Genomic DNA, 21,283 nt, shown 5'->3' on the forward strand with positions numbered 1-21,283 from the left:
AATACCTATATAAACACAACACATACTTGAATAATTAATATCTATGTAAACACAACAGTTTGTTTTGTTTTTGTTTTTTTAATTTCGCGCAAAGCTACTCGACGGCTATCTGCGCTAGCCGTCCCTGATTTAACATCAGAGGGAAGACCAGAGGGAAAGCAGTTAGTCCTCACCACCCACCGCCATCTCTTAGGCTACTCTTTTACCAACGATTAGTTGGATTAACAGTCACATTATAACTCCCCCCACTGCTGAAAGGGCGAGCATGTATGGTTCGCCCAGTATTCGAATCCTCGACCCTCGGACTACGAATCGAAAACACAATAAACACTGAAAGTATTGGTATCTTTATAACACAGCATACTATAAAAGTGTCAACATCACGTTCACACAATACATTACCTGTGTACGTACCTGTACGGTGGAGTCCTTATAGGTCCAGAAAACGAAGAAATGATAGTTTTAGTGATAGATCGTAACATAAACATTTTGAGCTGTGAGATAATGACAAACACAATACCAAGGTTCTAGAGTAACTTTATCTTATGACATAGGCTGCCGTAATCCCATTGGATGTTGTTCTCTTCTAGAAACTGCTCCTATATTGTATATTAATTCGTCTCTCTTATCTGTCTTCAACTATAATAAGCTACGAACCACGTAGTTTAATCTAACCAATACAATTCAGTACAAACACGTCCACAGTGGTTTCGTTATTGGTAAGTTCATCTCAAGGATGATGCTGAATTATAAATAAGTTGTTCTGGTTCTCAAATGTACATGTACGGAATGATAGTTGTACTACACATACATTATATCAATGTACGGAATAACAGTTGTACTACACACATATTATATCACTGTTCGGAATGATAGTTGTACTACACATACTTTATATCACTGTTCGGAATGATAGTTGTACTACACATACATTATATCAGTGAACGGAATGATAGTTTACTATACATGCATTATATCACTTTACCAAATATATTTAAAAAGTGCACAAGAGCGGTTGCCTAGAAAAAAGTCAAACTGGACTAACTGGTTTTTATAACTGAATCCCGAATTATATTTTTTTCACATCGGAGGACATGAGGGTATATTGTCGATAGAGATAGTTACAGTAAGCTCTGACGTCAAGGTTAGGGTACCTAAATATATCTGTTTATGTTCTTTAGTTACATATGATGTTCTCTTTCTTTTAGTTCTGTCCAACTTTGTGTGTTTAAATTTATCAAAATTAAATATATCTGATAGAGCTGATTAGAAACAGTGAACTAGTTTGAGATTAAATCCTACGTATTAATAAACATATATACATATATATGTTCTTTGGACGTCAGATATTTGTTAATATAATATCAAAGATTAACTATCACCTCATCTTACTAACATGCTTACTAGAACAACTTCTTTTATGGACATGCACTCTAAAAGACTGTTTTGTAATATGTTAATACGTGAGGGTGCATAAGTGTTATATATTAAATACCTGAGGGTAATGGTGTCCAGAAACTAGAATCAGAGAGTGTGTTGCTAGGGTGTCTCAACATGACATCAGTGTCTAAGATAACATTAAAACATTTTGGTAGTTTTGGACATTATTTCATATGGAACTTTGGGTAGAGTACATTTCTTGAATACTTTCTGGTCAGTTACTGTCCACAAATGAATTATTCACGTCTAAAACAGTATATGTATTATTATAATACAATACCTTTTATGGATATTACATTACCTATTTATGTAAGTAAAACCACAAACTAAATGAAATATTTACTATCAAAATTTGAATGTACATAAACTATTAATATAAAGATCATGGTTTATAAAACACCAGATCAGCTTCCATACAACTTCTGAACACAATGTCCTTATTACTATTTGTTCATTCCAACCCACTAAGTAATATTTCATGTACTTTATAAACGACAGAGTGTTACCAACATTACTGTATAGTACAACAATCAGTAAAAGGTTCAAACAGTGTCAGTCAGAAAATATAACTTATAATATATTTCAATATGAATGATAATTTGACTGTTATCGATTCAGTTCTACATTTAATATGTACTTAAACTAAAAACCTGCATCATCATGTGAAATGTATGAGATTTACAACTTTATTTACACACCAACAAATATTATATATATTCATATGTGTGTGTGTATTAAAATGGTAACATGGTTAGTTGTTTATGTGTGGTGTTGATAAGTTGAGTCACATCTCCGGACATATAATTTTTAATATACAGTCTAACGTTCAGTGAATCTTGTGTTACTTTTCAAATATAAATAGATTCATCCTGTCACCACTAGTACTGAAACTGATGTAGTTCTACTGATATAAGTAAGAGTAAAGAACCACTTAGTGAATGTATTTATGTCGTGTGTTTCTTTACCATATTTCTGTGTTTCTTCACCATACTAATATTTATTTTAGTTCAGCATAGTCAGGTAGGTTGATGTGTTCTACTCGTAATCTGAGGGACGCAGGTTCGCATCCCCGTCGCGTCAAACATGCTCGCCGTTTTAGCCATGATGGTGTTATAATGTGACGGTCAATCCAACTATTCGTTGGTAAAAAATAGGCCATGAGCTGGCGGTGGATGGTGATGACTAGCTGCCTTTTCTCTACTCCTTTCACTAATATACTAGGGACGACAAGAGAAGATAGCCCTTGAGTAGCTTTGCGAGGAATTCAAAAAACACACAATATTGATTTTTATTTAGATCGAATATTTTCTCTGGTTTACATCTTGGACATGAACCTCCTGTTTATTACGTTACACATAACAATTAATGCCGGTCAGTACTCCACCATAGAAATGAATGCATGTTGTTTTCATTAGCTAAGACTAATGTTGGTAAACACAATGTATTATGTTTACTGTACGTCTTGTAGCCCTCTATACTTCTCTCCAAATGAATATTTATTGCAAAGAAGTTTTTATATTTTCTAAAAAACTATATTTAACAGATTTAAATAAAAAGAATTTACTTATTTTTATTTAGAAATGACTCACTTAAAGAAACACGTTAACACTTCTTTATTACTCATATCTGTATAATACAAACAGTACAATATTATTGTTAACAACACAAATGTTTATGGCATGGTACGTTTCACAATAATACACTTGAAATCAGGTCATTTCATACACTTAAGTTTTTCTCTCATTGCTTCTTTCATTTTATGTTTTCCTGTCGACGTTTTTGGAAAGTCTTCAACCAAGACGATGTACCGAGGAATCTTAAAGTGGCTGATCTGAAACCAGAAAAAATATTCATTATTTAACAGATATACTTGTAAGGTTGTTAAAAATAGAGGACAAAAGTCATGACGAAACAATATATGTCAAACAATAAAAGTTTATTATGAGTCAACACAAATGAAACGTGATAGTTCGTGACGAAAGAACATAAGATAAGTAGAAACGTTTCTAGACAATACTTAGTATGTTTACTGTAGCTCACAATGTGTGAGAAGATCATTACATAATTTTTTCTACAAAAACTCGTTGTCTAGAACGCTTTTGTTGAATACCAGAACTCATCAATTTTTAGTTCTATTTGTTCTCAATATCTTCAAAGTGTTTCAAAGTATTATTCTGTTTGTACATAATCTAAATGTTATTTTAATGAACGTTTTACCTGGATATCTATTTATGCAAGTACTACCTCGATCTATCCCAGTTGCCAATTTCTGTGTGGTTGTTTTATAATAACATATTACTGATGTTACATACTACACAAGAGTGTATAAAAGTAAGCTTGATAAAACAACAACAGTTTACATTTAGTACTTTATGTGAAAATTATTAAAAAAAAAATTAAACTCAGTGTTTGCCGAAACTACGACTCTTTCTTGGATATAAAGTAACACAATAACTCACTCCACATCCTTTACTGATTTAGCATTGTGAAGTAATCTATCCAATGGGGGAGATCCCCACACTTCCTTTAACAAACTACATAGATATTTAGTCTTCTTGTCACACACCTGGTGGTTCTAGTTATATTTTAGTGGTAACAAACATAGTTACTAAAATGTCACCTTCCCCTTCTGTGTTGTAGTGGTTAAGAAACATTATAGAGGTGACAGCTAACTGATGTCGAAGTATCAAGTGTAGATAACTCCTTATCAGTGTAGTACTAGGACTATCACCATGAGCCACATCCTGGGAGCATCATCCAAGTCGCACTAGAACCAGAAACGTTAGTAATCACAATGTAATTCATTTTTAGACCAGTAAAATATCTGTCGTTGAAGCCCACCTTACGAACACGAAGCAACTGATGGTATCATGGCTTATATTATTATCTGTCCATACTCAGTTGATGTGATGTTTTCACTGTACCCATGTGGCGTGCTGTTAACGACGTACTCACCTGATGTCATATGAAACTTTGACGAGCATCATCCAAGTCGCACTAGAACCAGAAACGTTAGTAACCACAATGTAATTCATTTTTAGACCAGTAAAATCTCTGTCGTTGAAGCCCACCTTACGAACACGAAGCAACTGATGGTATCATGGCTTATATTATTATCTGTCCATACTCAGTCGATGTGATGTTTTCACTGTACCCAAGTGGCGTGCTGTTAACGACGTACTCACCTGATGTCATATGAACACCGTGTTCAGCTGGTGTTATATTAGCAGTTTACCTAACTGATGACATATTAACATAAACTCAACTAAAGTGGTTAGAAAATCCGAATTCAACTGGTGTTATATTAACACAATGCTAACTTTTCCCTTGCAATATTCCCGAAGTTCCGTTTCTGTTACCGTTGATCCACCTCTTAGTTTCACCCAAGCACAAGCTTCTTCTCCCATTCGTTGGTCTGGAACTCCAGCAACCTAAAATAAACATATTAAAATAAATATTATGTATAGAGTCAGACCAACGTGCAACGTTTAACAGCGTATTACATGTTACATTGAATCTAGTCCTATAAGTAACAAATTTAACAATAACGTTAGTGCAACTCTTAAGGTTTTCCGAGAATTCAACATTCTGTCTTTACTAATATGATTCACGTAACACTTATGAATAGCCAAGACGTCACAAAGGTATCAATATCACAAAACACAATACAAATTATAATAATATTAAATGATATAGAAAAATATCCAGGGCACTGAATACGTGAAAATAACAGTACATAGTCACTTAGTTATGAATTTTTGTAAACTTTACTTTTTAGTATTATTATTAGGCTTACCAGTTTTAATGCTTCAAATACATTAAAAGTTTAAAACCATCATGTTAAATAACTAAAAAGAAAATTTAAATTTGCGCAAAGCTTCACGAGGACTCTCTGCACGAGCCATTTTTAATTTAGCAGTGTAATACTAGAATGAAGGCAGCAAGTCATCATCACTCACTGCCAACTCTTTGGCTACTCCTTTTACCAACAAATAGTCAGATAACTGTCACATTATAACGTCCTCATGGCTGAAAGGGGCAGAATATTTGGTGTGACAGCGATTCAAATCGCGGATTATGAGTCTATAACTTCAACCATCTAGTCATGCTGGACTCTAAAATTTGAAGAGTACAAGTCTTTCTGAGAAATCTCACCTGAACGTCAGCGACACCTGGATGACTGAGGAGAAACTCTTCCACTTCCTGAGGATATATGTTTTCTCCTCCTCTGTTGATCATGTCTTTAAATGTACCAACAATACTGAAGTAGCCATCTTCATCCATCACAGCAATATCTCTGTGTCATATTGTATTATTAATATATAGAAACAATTAACACCCTCATCTGTCATGACGATATATTTGACACATATTTTAAACGTAGAATTATTTATACCGTTGTAAGTTACATTTTAAATTTTATAATTTAGATATTGAATTGAAAGTCATCATTCTATCATAAGTACAGAGTTAGTTCAGCGTCACTCAGTGAGTTAGATAATGATTGTTATGGTGTTTATTTGTCGACATTTCAATTACTCGGTATATTTGTCTTATAGCGATCGACTAACACTAACGTTATTCATATATCTTTATAAGTGAGTTATTTGTACAAACTATTAGACCTGAAAAATATGTTGAAATGTATTTGTGAAGCTTGGCCTATCAGAAACCGTAGCAAACTTCCGGAGAATGACAAGATGTTCTCTTTTAGAAAAAATCCAAAAACCAGTAACAGTTTCTAGCCAGTAATAACAGATACAAGAATAAAGTTAAAGTATCAAAGTGGACATGAAGTGGACAAATCCTAGTTATATATGCCTTACCCAGTGTGATACCAACGTGCATTATCAAAGACTTGACTTGTTTGTTCCTTGTCACCCCAGTATCCCAAGAACGATAAATGATCACGTGTACACAGTTCTCCTTCTTTGTTGACCGGAACTATTCGTCCATCATTGTCCACTATTTTAACCTGAGAACAAATTTAAAGTTTGTAAAAATATAACACACCTTTACCATGAACGTGTGAACTCTCACTATGGTACACCTTGCATGGTTAATGTTCATAATACACTAACTACAACCTTACTTTGTATAATTTGTGGTACATCTTACATGATATTACCTAATTTATTCATTACAACTACAGCATGTACTCTAATACCATACAGTTACCTCAACATGGTCAAGTGGTGTTCCAACTGTGTGGTATTTCTTTTCCGGTCTTTCTCCTGGACGTGTTGAACAACTTGCTAGACTATTTTCTGTTGTTCCGTATACATTCTGTGGGGAAGAAAGGATAGTGGTGATTCCTATGACGAAGTTTTCCAAGAAATGGTTGAAATTCTACATCACTGATTACTGATACCATATATCTATTAGTTACAAGGTAACACTAAACGTAGCCTTAATTTTCCAATTACTCAAAAACCAGGTGCTACAACTGCTTGGAGTTCACATCAAAACAAGTTTGTACGAAGATTCTAAGAAGGTCCTTAGAATACGATGGGTTTAATCAGTTTACCTCTCCTAGCGACAGATACAACACATTAATGTATTTTATTGAATGAATACTTTCTTTATATTATATGGAAATGATGAAGAAATGATGGGTTGAGAAAATAGCCGTTTTTGCATATAAATTTCTCAACAAGTGGGTTTCTCGACATCACTGAAACTCAAGAAAGATGATTAGTGTTTGAATTTGTCTCATATCTCTACAAAGAATGTTTGTTTAATTAGGTTAAATTTATTCTTTATGACTGATGTTTAGAATTGAAATTTAACTATCAACTTCGAGATAAGAAATCGAGAAATACCTATAAGTGTAAAATAATAAAAATTATACAAGAAATAAAAAAACAATTTTAGCAAATAAAATATTTTAAATTGTTATTAAAAATAAAATAACGATGCTTTTATGTATTATTTTATATAGTTCCATGATTACCATAACTTTGTTTTACTTTAACAGTATTATTTTATATAGTTCCATGATTACCATAACTTTGTTTTACTTTAACACTATTATTTTATATAGTTCCATGATTACCATAACTTTGTTTTACTTTAATAGTATTATTTTATATAGTTCCATGTTTACCATAACTTTGTTTTACTTTAACAGTATTATTTTATATAGTTTCATGTTTACCATAACTTTGTTTTACTTTAACAGTATTATTTTATATAGTTCCATGATTACCATAACTTTGTTTTAATTTAACAGTATTATTTTATATAGTTCCATGATTACCATAACTTTGTTTTACTTTAACAGTATTATTTTATATAGTTCCATGATTACCATAACTTTGTTTTACTTTAACAGTATTATTTTATATAGTTCCATGTTTACCATAACTTTGTTTTACTTTAACAGTATTATTTTATATAGTTCCATGATTACCATAACTTTGTTCTACTTTAACAGTATTATTTTATATAGTTCCATGTTTACCATAACTTTGTTGTACTTTAACATTATTATTTTATATAGTTCCATGTTTACCATAACTTTGTTTTACTTTAACAGTATAATTTTATATAGTTTCATGTTTACCCTAACTTTGTTTTACTTTAACAGTATAATTTTATATAGTTTCATGTTTACCATAACTTTGTTTTACTTTAACAGTATTATTTTATATAGTTCCATGATTACCATAACTTTGTTTTACTTTAACAGTATTATTTTATATAGTTCCATGATTACCATAACTTTGTTTTACTTTAACAGTATTATTTTATATAGTTCCATGATTACCATAACTTTGTTTTACTTTAACAGTATTATTTTATATAGTTCCATGTTTACCATAACTTTGTTTTACTTTAACAGTATTATTTTATATAGTTCCATGTTTACCATAACTTTGTTTTACTTTAACATCATTATTTTATATAGTTCCATGTTTACCATAACTTTGTTTTACTTTAACAGTATAATTTTATATAGTTTCATGTTTACCATAACTTTGTTTTACTTTAACAGTATTATTTTATATAGTTCCATGATTACCTTAACCTTGTTTTACTCTTACAGTATAATTTTCAACAGTCTCATGATTACCATGACCTTTACTTAGTCCTTCATGGTTATTTGATATACTTTTATCATTAATTTACACTATTATACTCTTCTTGTGCCATTTTACTTACTTTCATTAATACCTTAACTTTGTATTACTCTTCCAGTATTATTTTATATAATTTCATATTCCTTATTTCCTTCTTATAATTTATTTCTTTACATTTTGTCTACCATGACTTTTGTTTATATATGTAGTATTGTTTTTTTATAGTTACATTTTCGTTTTTCTTCCAGTCATCATAGTGCTTGTAAGTTATGATATTTTTACCTTCAGAGACGGACATCCTAAAATGAAGGTTGTCTAATCGCACAGCAGAGAAAAATGAACTTTAGTTTATGTTGTTGGGTTTGTTTCATGTTTCAGTTTTAATTTCTGATACAAAACGATGTTTAACACTTTTATTCGTTTTTAAATTCTATTTTTAAACTCCTCTGTTTATTAATAATAAATAACAAAAACTATTGTTGTTTTAACAGAGTGCTGTTAAATAAATTGTTTATTTTAACATTCTAAACGTAACTGAATTACCCATCTTATAAATATTTTCCATCAGTCAGTAAATTGTAAAACAATGAACTCCTTATTGTTTATAAACTTACAATGAGGTTTGTTACACCTAACTTCTGTTCTATATCCTTCCACAGCTCTACGGAACATGGGGACGCTCCACTAAGTGCTGAAAGTAACACATTTGTCACAAGTAAGTAATAATCTGTATGTAATTACGAAATTATGTGATCATAGAGTTTAAGTGTTTATTAAAGGATGGTAAAACTAAAGCAATAAATATGCTATGGGAAATGTTTACTTTATCTCACACAAGTTGCCAAGAAAGGAATAAGTCGAACTTTGTAGTATCCATTTCAAAACTGTGTGTAAGGATACAAGTAAGAAGGTTGCCGAATTACCAAATTTATCTGCAACCAATGAACAAGTGGTTTTAGTTTCGTTATTTATGCTGAAGGAATTTGATATTATATTACAAGATATTTAACAACTTCATTGTAACAAAGATTATTTTAACAAATTACATTAAAACTGATTTTAAGAATGCATCTTCGACTCAGACTCAAACTTTTAGTTTAACTGCAAACTTCCTAGAGTTAGTGCTTGAGTGCTCCACTTGCCACTGCACTCGTCAATTTAATATAAATAATTGTGGGTGGTAGTGTTAGTCAAAGTTCCAAAGGTTAGCGTAGAGCAGACAAAGAGAATGTGAGAACAATAGTCCAGAGTCAAGCATCACGAAAACACGTTTCTGCCAGATCTGGTTAAAAACAATGAAAAGATTATCAGCTGTAGCACATCTCCATGCACATGTCATTGTGATGGTAAAAAGAACACCAAATTATCTTTATTAGAAGGAGGCTTCTCAACCTCCGTGGTTCCTGCTATGAGTTAAGTGGGTAGGTCTCCTTTAACAGACAGAGATTTCAGCGAATTAGAGCGTGATGAATAATCGTTCTAAATCTAGGGATCGAAGAGAATAGCCCCGAGCAGAACAAAAAAGCCGAAGACGAAGGAAGTGAAGCCACACAGTCACTGGAAAAGAGGGGGAATGAGATAGGAGCATATTGTTAACTTCCTTAGCAATAAAAGACAGATGACTCTACACATGTTTGGCAAACGACTCCGTTAAAAACACAGAAAGATCTGTAATGACACCCACTGAAGCAGTGGCACATTGGCAGCATCATGTCCTACATGGACTTGGTGATACCAACGCTCAGGGTAAGAAATGTTCTTCAACATTTTAAAATGCTACATCTCATTTTATCAACCCATGTTTAGCAATAGGGAAATTATGAGAGATAGGAATCAGTAGGTTTAACAAAGAGTGATTCCAGTTTTCACTCGTAGCATATTAGTCTTTGCTTCCACAACAAGAACACGTCAATGATATGATGCTCTTAAATGTCCACATCACTGACACTAGACTCACCTGAGAGGCTTAAGGAAGTGTGGCTGAACACTATAATACAGATTACCTGATTGGACAGTGGCTAGTGGACACGGCGATGTAAATTTCAAAATTAAGACATTGGTGAAGGGGCATTATTCTGTCCTTGTGAGATACATCACAAAGCAGAAACACATTAGCTGAAAATACCTGCCAGGAATCTTTGTCTCAATAATTACTCATTGGTAGCAGTGTAGCATGGGATGCAACATCAATGTGTATATCCGAAATGGCTTTAGAAGTAAGAAGAAGTTAACTGTAGTTAGGTGTAGATGTTTTAACCAAGATGTTCCCACAACGTAGTAATGGGACAGAACCAACAAACCTCCTCACCATCCCTGTTGGATGGAAAAGGAAGACATTTATACCAAAGATTTGTCTGACAAATAGTGGAGTTCTGAATGTGGTGGTGATTTTGTAATAGGGCTGTGTATATGTTGTAGTTTACCAATTAGCTGTTTATATATTATTTTATTTTTTATAAAGAGTTAGGAAATCCATAATATGGAGAGAAAGATTCAGTACCAACTGTTCGCACCACATAGGAATCCAACTTGCCAGCTGCTTATTCATCTCCAGTATATTATAATAAAATTAAATACAACATAATAACTATTCACTTACCCGCTTGAAGACTGGTCAGATCAAATTTATCAACATCCGGGTGATTAACAATGTCAATAAACATGGTGGGCGTTCCCCCAATAAGAGTGCATCTAAAAGTATGATGAAAGCCTCTGTTAAAAACCGTTTTAATGAAAAATCCAAGAAGAGAAAAATCATTGAAAAACATAAGTGTTTCTATATAAACGTTTGAACAAAAACAGAAATTACTAATAGAAAAATATGTGTTTTCATGATGGCGTATATCCAGAACTCATGAATGACTGATATGAATTTGGTTTCTCTATAAGAGAGTTGAACATCTGTAATAAAAAATTTCTATGTTTATGATTCTATTTAAACAAGAAGACAAATTGTTGATGTAATTTGGGTGAATAAATATTGTGTGAAGAAAAAAGAACAGTTAGATGTTATTTGTAAATATATTCTATATTCATGACAATAGTAGACATAGTGGAAAATAAAGAGTGTGTGGTTGTGTTAAAGGTTAAACATTGTTGAAAACAGTGGATCAACCATCATTAATAACAATGGTAAAAATAAGGAGAGAAATCTAAACTATAACAATATACATAATAAAAGTGAAAAATCATGTAATGAAAACATCCCAAAGAATCCATCTTGATATAAATATATATTAAAGATACACAACCAGTTTTAAACTAAACCAGACTGAAAACACTTTAAGACAGTTAGGTGTATCTGATTCTACATTTCATCTTCTTTTATTGTCTGGCCTCATTAAAATAAAATGGTTCACTGAAAGCAGTGGTTATTAAGTGCATAATTTACTGTTACTTTAATAAACATTAGATTTAAATGATACTTGTGTTAAAATGGAAGGAGAAACTATGTCATTCTAGTGAAACACATATTAAAAATTTTGTCTACTTCGACTTTTATTTCTCTGAAACAATCATTCATAGTAAACATTTGTTACGTTTTAATATCAATGTTAAAGTTATTATAACATCACTAATCACACGTGTGGATGTTATTTCATCATTAACAAATAACAGTCTCTGAATATGAGCAACAAAAGATAGTTTATCTCTAAACTTTACCTTTCTGTTTCAATAGCTTTCAATGTCGCCACAGGGTTAAAAAAAGACGAAGGAAATACAGCTACATTCCCGAGAATAATAGTTGCGATAACACCGAATGTATACCCTAACTTATAAAACAAAGGTAGGGGTAAACAGGTCACCAGGCTCTGAAACAAAATCAAAACCACACATAACTTAGGTGTTGCTATATTAGACCATATACAACTTTAAACGAAAGTGTGTTCAAACTGAGATTTCATTCAAAAACATATTGTGGTAATACCCTTAAGGACTGCATCATATTTCTTAAAAAACACAAGAAACTGAACGTTAACTGGAACAAATGTAGTTATGATAATTTTACGTTTAATCAACAAATGTTTAACCAGAACAATTCTTTCCTGAACGAAGTATATCAGTATATTAATATTACAGTTCACAACAATAATTATAAAACCATTGATCGGTAGAGGTTACAGAATAAGTTATATAAACGCTGCGACTTACGTACGTTTATTATCATAAGATAAATGTGTAAATTAATAACAGCATATTAACTGGATAACATAAAGAATAATTCCAGGTTACCATATCAACAACAATGTTTACAACAATACTTACCACTCCCGATAAAACAGGACGGTTGTAAAGGTGTAGTTTACAACAATACTCATCACTACTGGTATAACAGGATGGTTCTGAAAATATAGTTTATAACAATACTCACCACTACTGTTATAACAGGATGGTTCTGAAGGTGTAGTTTACAACAATATTCACAACTACTGGTATAACAGGATGATTGGGAAGGTGTAGTTTACAACAAAACTCACCACTACTGGTATAACAGGATGGTTCTGAAGGTGTAGTTTACAACAATACTCACCACTACTGGTATAACAGGATGGTTCTGAAGGTGTAGTTTACAACAATACTCACCACTACTGGTATAATAGGATGGTTCTGAAGGTGTAGTTTACAACAATACTGAAGGTGTAGTTTACAACAATACTTACCACTACTGGTATAACAGGATGATTGGGAAGGTGTAGTTTACAACAATACTCACCACTACTGGTATAACAGGATGGTTCTGAAGGTGTAGTTTACAACAATAGTCAACACTACTGGTATAACACGATGGTTCTGAAGGTGTAATTTACAACAATACTCACCACTTCTGGTATTAAAATTCTTGAGGTTAAGGCAATGACATTGTTGATTAACTGAAAATGAGAAAATGCTGCAGGTTTGGGTTTACCCGTGGTTCCCTGAAAAGAACATACTTCTGTTAGTTCAGAGACTCAGACAAAAGTCAAGACTCTAGTTATTGTTTGAACGTCTGTTTTTTAGAACAGACTAATACTGACAGTCTAAAAATCGTATATTTCTATTATTGAGGAATATAATACGAAATAACTGTTTTTCTATTGAGTTTACAAATTTCTCCTACCGATATAAATTCAATATTTAGTGGATCGTCAAACTGAATCTTGGAGTCCAGCTCCTTCACTTCTCGCAACTTTTCGTTTGCAGCGGCACGTAGAATATCGTCAAACTTGTAAACCCCGCTGGATTGACAATAAATTTAATAGTTACTAATATAGTATGAATTGTGTCAAGTGTATTATTAAGATAAATACAAATACGGTAATAAAGACATATGGTTTTGTTATCTATTTTATTTACCGTTATTTATATCTTTATTATAATCATTGAGTTTCTTTTTTTACAGTAAATATTTTCACATTCTGACAGAAGCATAAAATATCGTAAAATCAGTTATGATGTGGTCAACTTGTTTGGTTACTTACGGAAAGTCCTTCTTTGTCAACATGACAACTGTGTGTAAATCTGGACATCTGAAGCAGAATAAACAGTGAATATAGACATCAGTATATTATATGATGGTTATTATGTTGGTAAATATAAAATATATCGCTAACTTCATATAATATGTAAGTCCAGGATATACCAATAATCAGTATTTAAAAAATATCTACAAAATAAATAAGACAATGTTTGTATGACAGAGATGTATTCAAACAATATAAAATGTTTATAACAATATTTATAACTCGTGATGTGGGATATTAGTTACTTTCAATCTAACCTGGTTTCAATATTCTGATATGTTGTACTTTTCTTTACGTGTTACATTTAATCTGGTCTGCTTTAACATTATATTCCGTATTATACTATTATTTACCTGTTAGTTTTCATATGACCTGATTTAACATTATAATCTATATTGTACTTTATCCTACATGATACGTTGAATCTGACCTGGTTTCACATCATAATGTATTGCGTACTGTTAGTTATCTGTTACACTTAATCTGGTCTGGTGTAAATAATATAATATATATTGTACTTTACCTCACCTACTACTTTTAATCTGTCCTGGTGTAGATTATATAATCTATATTGTACTTCACCTTTCCTACTACTTTAAACTGGCCTTGTGTAGATTGTATAATCTGTATTGTATAATACTTTATTTTTCCTACTACTTTAATCTGGCCAGGATTCAACATTATAATATATTTTGTTTTTTACCTTACATTTTACTTTTAATTTGGTTTGGTTTCAACATTCTGAGATGTTTTACGTTATGTTACATGCTACATTTAATCTGACCAAGTTTAAACATTATAATCTATATTGTCTTTACCTTACCTTCTACTTTTAATCTGGCCTGGTTTGGATGATATAATTTCTGGTACAACAGAACACAACTGTTGGAAGTAATCTTGTTTTCTGAAAGACTCTTCTGCAATCAGTGCTTTACAAGAGGTCTAGAAAGGTAGAACAGTTTGTTCATCTCTTCAAGTGATTCGATTTTATACATAAACCGTACTTTAATTTAGTAAAATGTTGTAAAGAACGTAGAAAGTTAATATATAGTATTTTATTAGTAAACAAAGTGTATATATATCTACACACACAAATATATCCTGATTTTTCTTTAAATCAACCATATGATTCGTGATATACACACAAAAAGAGTTCATGATGATCCGTTCACATATATTTTTGTTTTAATCAAATAAAAACTGGATATATATATCTACTGTTTCTAGTATGTGCTACACATGACACTTTAAGATTGCAAAAGTTTGCTATTTTTGGTATCGTGAATTCTGCTGTGTGGTCAAATTTAGAGAATAGTATTCTGACTTTATTATATAATTAAAATATTGTTATTTCTCTTTACGATATTAAAGAAAGTAGCTGAGGGAGTGCACGCAAATGTTGGGAGAAATCACAAACATTTTTCACTAAAGGGAAGTTAAACGTTAATTATACACCTGTAGTGAAATAATAAAGATATGAGAGAGACCAATGTGAAAGGGGATCAGTAAGTAACAAAGCTAATTAAGGCTTCAGAAAGACTGATGATATGTTTCACCATAAAATACAGCCTTTTTAGTTTCTTACCTATTGGTCGTCCTATTTGCCAAAAATGGCCGTTATGACCACCTTGACCTCCAGATGACATCATATGCTATGGTTACATAGCCACATTTTTAAAACTATAAACTCCAAACTTGGGATAATAATATACATTACTGCGGGAAGTAACATGGGCTAATATATAAAAAATTGTCGAATCACGAGCTTCTTTGGAAAATGTGGACTTTACTTAGAACCTGAATTGGTAAAAACTTTTCTGAATAATTTTGAACATATCCAGAAATAATTGAAAATACCTTTCACAAGCTAATATTATACAGTGTCATATTCTGTGACCTTAAATATTACATATCATCTTTTATAGTTATTTAAACACGTTGTTCATATGTCTTTTTATTTATTTTGTTTTATTTAAAGTTGTTATCAACCATAGTTCTAACAACTACTTTAGTTTTATACCAAACAAAGTAGAGTAGTTTACCTTGTTTAAGCAGTATTCTAGTTCAGAAGGCATGAAGGCAGGGTTGATATTGACCTGGAACAGAAAACACAACACACAAAAGTTATGTTAGAAATTTAATCAGTAGTAAGATAACGAATGTTGATGTTAATATTAAAATACACAACATACAAAAGTAAGTTTATGTTAACAAATCCATGAGTATATGTTTAGCATATATTAGTACACGTTACGGAAGAATCTCTTATTTACTCTATATTTCAGATGTAAAATGTAAATTCATATATCTCATGTTTATGAAGATTGAAATATTTTAAGATATGACTTTATTTAAAGATAATATCAAATATCCTTACTAGTACCAGTCCAGCTTTAGCTGCAGCCAGCTGAGTTAGAACCCACTCATAACAGTTGGTGCTCCAAACTGCCAGACGTTCTCCAGGTCTCAGTCCCAGCTCTAAGAAACTTGCTGCTAGCTGATCAGTCTGTGGTACAAACAATGGAACTTAAGAATTTACAGATGTAGAGAATATTATTTAATGTACAGTAACACTAAACTTATATCAATCAGTATATATATATCAGTTAAAATAACTTCATATAAGCCATTACAGATACAGGTATAGTATATCTAACAACACATAAACCAATACATCTACAGCTAAAGTATATCAAACAAACGTCAATCAGTAAAGATACAGTTACAGTGTATCTAACATCACACGAACCAATAATATAGAGTTAAGCTACAACTAACAACACGTTAACCAGTACCTCAAGAGCTAACAACACGTAAACAAGAAAAAATACAAGTACTGTGTACCTAAGAACATGTGAACCAGTAAAGATAGAGGCACAATACATCTAACAACACATGAAACAGTACATCTACAGATACAGTATATCTAACAACATGTTAATCAATAAAAACTGAACAGTATATCTAACACACGTGAACTGGTGTAGATATGGTTACAGGATATCTAACAATATATAAAGTAGGATATCTATAACTACACAATACCTAACGAAACATCAACCCCTAAACATACATGACAGTATATCTAACACACGTGAACTGGTGTAGATATGGTTACAGGATATCTAACAACACGTGAACAAGTAAAGATACACGAACATAATATCTAGCAACTCGTGAACCATTGCATCTTGAGATACAGTATATCTAACAACATGTTAATCAAAAAAATACAGAACAGTATATTTAACACACGTGAACTGGTGTAGATATGGTTACAGGATATCTAACAATATATAAGTAGGATATCTATAACTACACAATACCTAACGAAACATCAACCCCTAAACATACATGACAGTATATCTAACACACGTGAACTGGTGTAGATATGGTTACAGGATATCTAACAATATATAAACTAGCATATTTATAACTACACAATACCTAACAAAACAACAACCACTAAACATACATGTAGAGTACATCTAACAGTACGTTAACCATTATATTTATAGATACAGTATATCTAACAACAACTCGACCAGTAAAGATGCAAGTACAATATATCTAACAACACGTGGACTAGTAAAGATACAGATGCGGTACATCTAACAACATATTAAAGAGTACATCTGTACCTACAGTATATCTTACATGCGAACTAGTGAAAATACAAGTACAGTATATATAACAGCACGTTAACCAGTATATTTATAACCACAGTATATCTCACAATAAGTGAAACAGAAGAGATACAAGTACTTTATATCTAAAAACACAAGAACCTGTAAAGATACAGGTACAGTATATCTTACAAAACGTGAACCAGTACATCTATAGCAACAGTATATCAAACAACATGTGAACCTGTAAAGATACATGTACATTATATCTAACAACATATAAGCAATAAGGATAGAGCTACAGTTCGTCTAACAACATATAAACCAGGACGTCTATAGCTATAGTATGTGTAACAACACACGAACATGTATATCTATTACTACAGTATATCTCACAAAACATGTACCGATAAAGATATAGGTGCAGCCTGTCAAAAACTCGTTATCCAGTACACTTATAGCAACAGTATATTTAACTAGACATGAACCATCAAAGATACATGTACAGTTTATAGATTAGGGTTTAAACAGTTTGGTAATATATCCAACACATTTAGCAATTAGTGAGTAAGATGACAGGTTTATTAGGCCTAGGATAGTCTGTAAATTAATTACTAACACGTTTAGATGTGATCTGACAAGATGTCAGTCTTATAATATTCTGTAAATAAAGTACCAACACATTTAGTATGATAGAGTTAGATGTTAGGCTTATAATATTATGTAAATACATTAACAACACATTTTGTATGATAAAGTTGGGTGTTAGGCATACAATATTCTGTAAATACGTTAACAACACATTCAGTATGATAGAGTTGGATGTTAGGCTTATAATATTCTGTAAATACGTTAACAACACATTTAGTAAGATAAAGTTGGATGTTAGGATTACAATATTTTGTAAATACGTTAACAACATATTTTGTATGATAGAGTTGGATGTTAGGCTTATAATATTCTGTAAATACGTTAACAACACATTTTGTATGATAGAGTTGGGTGTTAGGCTTATTATATTCTATAAATGCTTCACCAAGTTTCATACTTCTTCATTAGTCTCCAGAAAGGTGCGACGGACATCCTGATGACAGAAAACAAAAGCTAATTGGTCACCAACATCGTAAGATACTTTATTTAAAGCTTGACCAATAGTGGATCCGATAAGAACGCTGTCTCTGTGACCACAGTTATAGCTAATCTTAAACTTTTCTGAATTAGTTGCTAGGAGTCTGGAAACAATCAAGATATATACGTTTTTAATACGGACATGATAATAAATTATTGTTACCTGTATAACACAACGCACTAATGCAGGTATTAAATAACCTTTATATATTGATTAATGACGTCCATGTACACTGTGAAATATAATTATAACCTATAAACATAATATTACATCTAAATACTGATATCCATGTTATACAACGCTTGTTATAGGACTTTAAAACAATAGTAAAAGAAGCGATACATGAGAATTCTACACTTGGAACGATGTTAACCATATTCGTATCTGTACAACGCAACATACTATAAAAGTGTTTATATTTGTATAAATGAAACACACTCGAAGTGTTAGTATTTGTATAACTTAATATTAAATAAAAGTGTCAATATCTGTATAAACATAATAGACACTGAAAGTGTGAACAACTTAATATCACATACACACAATAAAAGTGTTAGCATATGAATTGTTTACGTCTACACAGCAGGTCATCTGTGTACGTACCTGCACAGTGGAGTCCTTATAGCTCCAGAGAATGTAGAAATGATAGTTTTAGTGATACATCATAACGTATATATTTTACACTGTGAGATAATGACAAACAGAACACGAAGCTTTTCGTTATTTTAAAGTTCAGTTTCTTGTCTGCCCCTCAGTGGCTCAGCGGTATGTCTGCGGACTTATAACGCTAAAAACCGGGTTTCGATACTCGTGGTGGGCAGAGCACAGATAGCCCATTGTGTAGCTTTGAGCTTAATTCAAAACAACAACAAGTTTCTGGTCTATTACTGAATGTTGTTCTCTTCCAGAAACTGACTATACGTTTGCCTCTCTTATTTTCCATCCACAACGAAATTCACTATAATTCATATTTTTATCAATACACAGTACAGTTTTAAAGCAGGTACAAAACAGTTTTCACCAGTTAAATTAAGGGATAATATTAACTTGTATATTTTTCCTTAAATACACATGAACAGCATGATACTTATACTGTAGTACATTATATCATAATACACATACACAGTATCATACTTTTACTGTAGTACATACATAGTATGGTAGTTATAATACAGTACATTATATCATAATATATATTCATAGAATGGTAAACACACATCATAACATTATATCATAATACATTTGCTTTATACGGTACTCATACCACAGTAAATTATATAACAATACTTAGTATGATAGTTAAACTCTAGTGAATTATATCGTAATACACTATATGGTAGTTATACCTCAGTAAAATAGAACAGTTTATGGTCATATACTCATCTAGTATATCCTCAATTTCACAGAATAGTTTAATAATTCATTCATACAGTAAATACTCACACATGAGTTTATAATTAAAATTTTGATGAAGAATGTAAGTTTTGGATTTTGTCTTCACAACAACTTATTGGTCTCAGAGATGATTGGTGTTCGAAAACTAAAGATTGAAAACTGATGTTAATGTTGATCAACTCACACTGGTTAATTGACGGTATGAATGTTCTAAATACAGCGTCCACCCGCCACCATTACCACAAACACTTTGAACCAACAAAAGAATTCGGATTACCTTTATAACACGTTCAAAACTGAAACTGTGAACCATCCTCTCTTAACCATATCAGACCTCGGTACGTGTACACACTGATCACTAGTTGAGGCTCAGAGTGAATGTTTTTAATAACTTTTATCTGTATATTAATTATATGTATGTTCAGTATAAGTGGTACGTCATACATGAAAACCTGATATTACATCTAAATACTGGTATCCATATGAATAAAACCTTTCTTATAAATCTTTAAAAAGATAACCAAACATACAATGGAATTCTTCATATTTATAAATTAACAGATACACTCAGGTTATAAATAATATACATATTACCAGCACACATTCAAATGTTAATATATAAAAACACAAGACATACTGGAACTCTTAGTATCTGTATAAATATAACACACATTCGAAATACAAGCACAACATATAAAAAAGTAAAAAAGCCAATATCTGTATAAACACAATAGACACTGGAAGTGTTGGTATCTATATAACTCAAAGTACAAAAAAAATATTAATACCTATATAAACACAATACATACTTGAATAATTAATATTTATGTAAACACAACAGTTTGTTTTGTTTTTGTTTTTTTAATTTCGCGCAAAACTACTCGACGGCTATCTGCGCTAGCCGTCCCTGATTTAACATCAGAGGGAAGACCAGAGGGAAAGCAGTTAGTCCTCACCACCCACCGCCATCTCTTAGGCTACTCTTTTACCAACGATTAGTTGGATTAACAGTCACATTATAACTCCCCCACTGCTGAAAGGGCGAGCATTTATGGTTGGACCAGTATTCGAATCCGCGACCCTCGGACTACGAATCGAAAACACAATAAA

The 21,283-nt window shown here is 31.7% G+C and overlaps 1 protein-coding gene across 8 annotated transcripts in view; it reads right to left on the reverse strand.

Annotated features, from left to right (window-relative positions):
- The window catches only part of LOC143247762 (medium-chain acyl-CoA ligase ACSF2, mitochondrial-like), a 40,057-nt gene that overhangs the window by 18,317 nt on the left and 457 nt on the right, over positions 1–21,283 (reverse strand). Inside the window, exons 2-16 of one of the 8 annotated variants that reach the window (XM_076496208.1) lie at positions 18,698–18,881; positions 16,401–16,529; positions 16,066–16,119; positions 14,847–14,965; positions 13,982–14,029; positions 13,621–13,738; positions 13,343–13,438; positions 12,186–12,334; positions 11,122–11,213; positions 9,137–9,213; positions 6,619–6,726; positions 6,267–6,415; positions 5,596–5,737; positions 4,800–4,871; positions 3,037–3,271 (exon numbers count right to left, since the gene is read on the reverse strand). The exons of 1 other annotated variant lie outside the window; for it this stretch is intronic. In XM_076496208.1, coding sequence (XP_076352323.1) covers positions 3,155–3,271; positions 4,800–4,871; positions 5,596–5,737; positions 6,267–6,415; positions 6,619–6,726; positions 9,137–9,213; positions 11,122–11,213; positions 12,186–12,334; positions 13,343–13,438; positions 13,621–13,738; positions 13,982–14,029; positions 14,847–14,965; positions 16,066–16,119; positions 16,401–16,529; positions 18,698–18,881 — 1,654 coding nt within the window. In that variant the 3' untranslated portion in view covers positions 3,037–3,154. Of the gene's footprint in view, positions 1–402; positions 782–3,036; positions 3,272–4,760; positions 4,872–5,595; positions 5,738–6,266; positions 6,416–6,618; positions 6,727–9,136; positions 9,214–11,121; positions 11,214–12,185; positions 12,335–13,342; positions 13,439–13,620; positions 13,739–13,981; positions 14,030–14,846; positions 14,966–16,065; positions 16,120–16,400; positions 16,530–17,841; positions 17,982–18,697; positions 18,882–21,283 lie in introns of those variants that run through there. 6 more of the 8 variants (XM_076496207.1, XM_076496209.1, XR_013026705.1 and 3 more) reach the window with 6 other exon arrangements.

This window comes from Tachypleus tridentatus, chromosome 3 (assembly GCF_004210375.1).
Source record: "Tachypleus tridentatus isolate NWPU-2018 chromosome 3, ASM421037v1, whole genome shotgun sequence".
In the NCBI taxonomy this organism is placed as follows: Eukaryota; Metazoa; Arthropoda; class Merostomata; order Xiphosura; family Limulidae; genus Tachypleus; species Tachypleus tridentatus.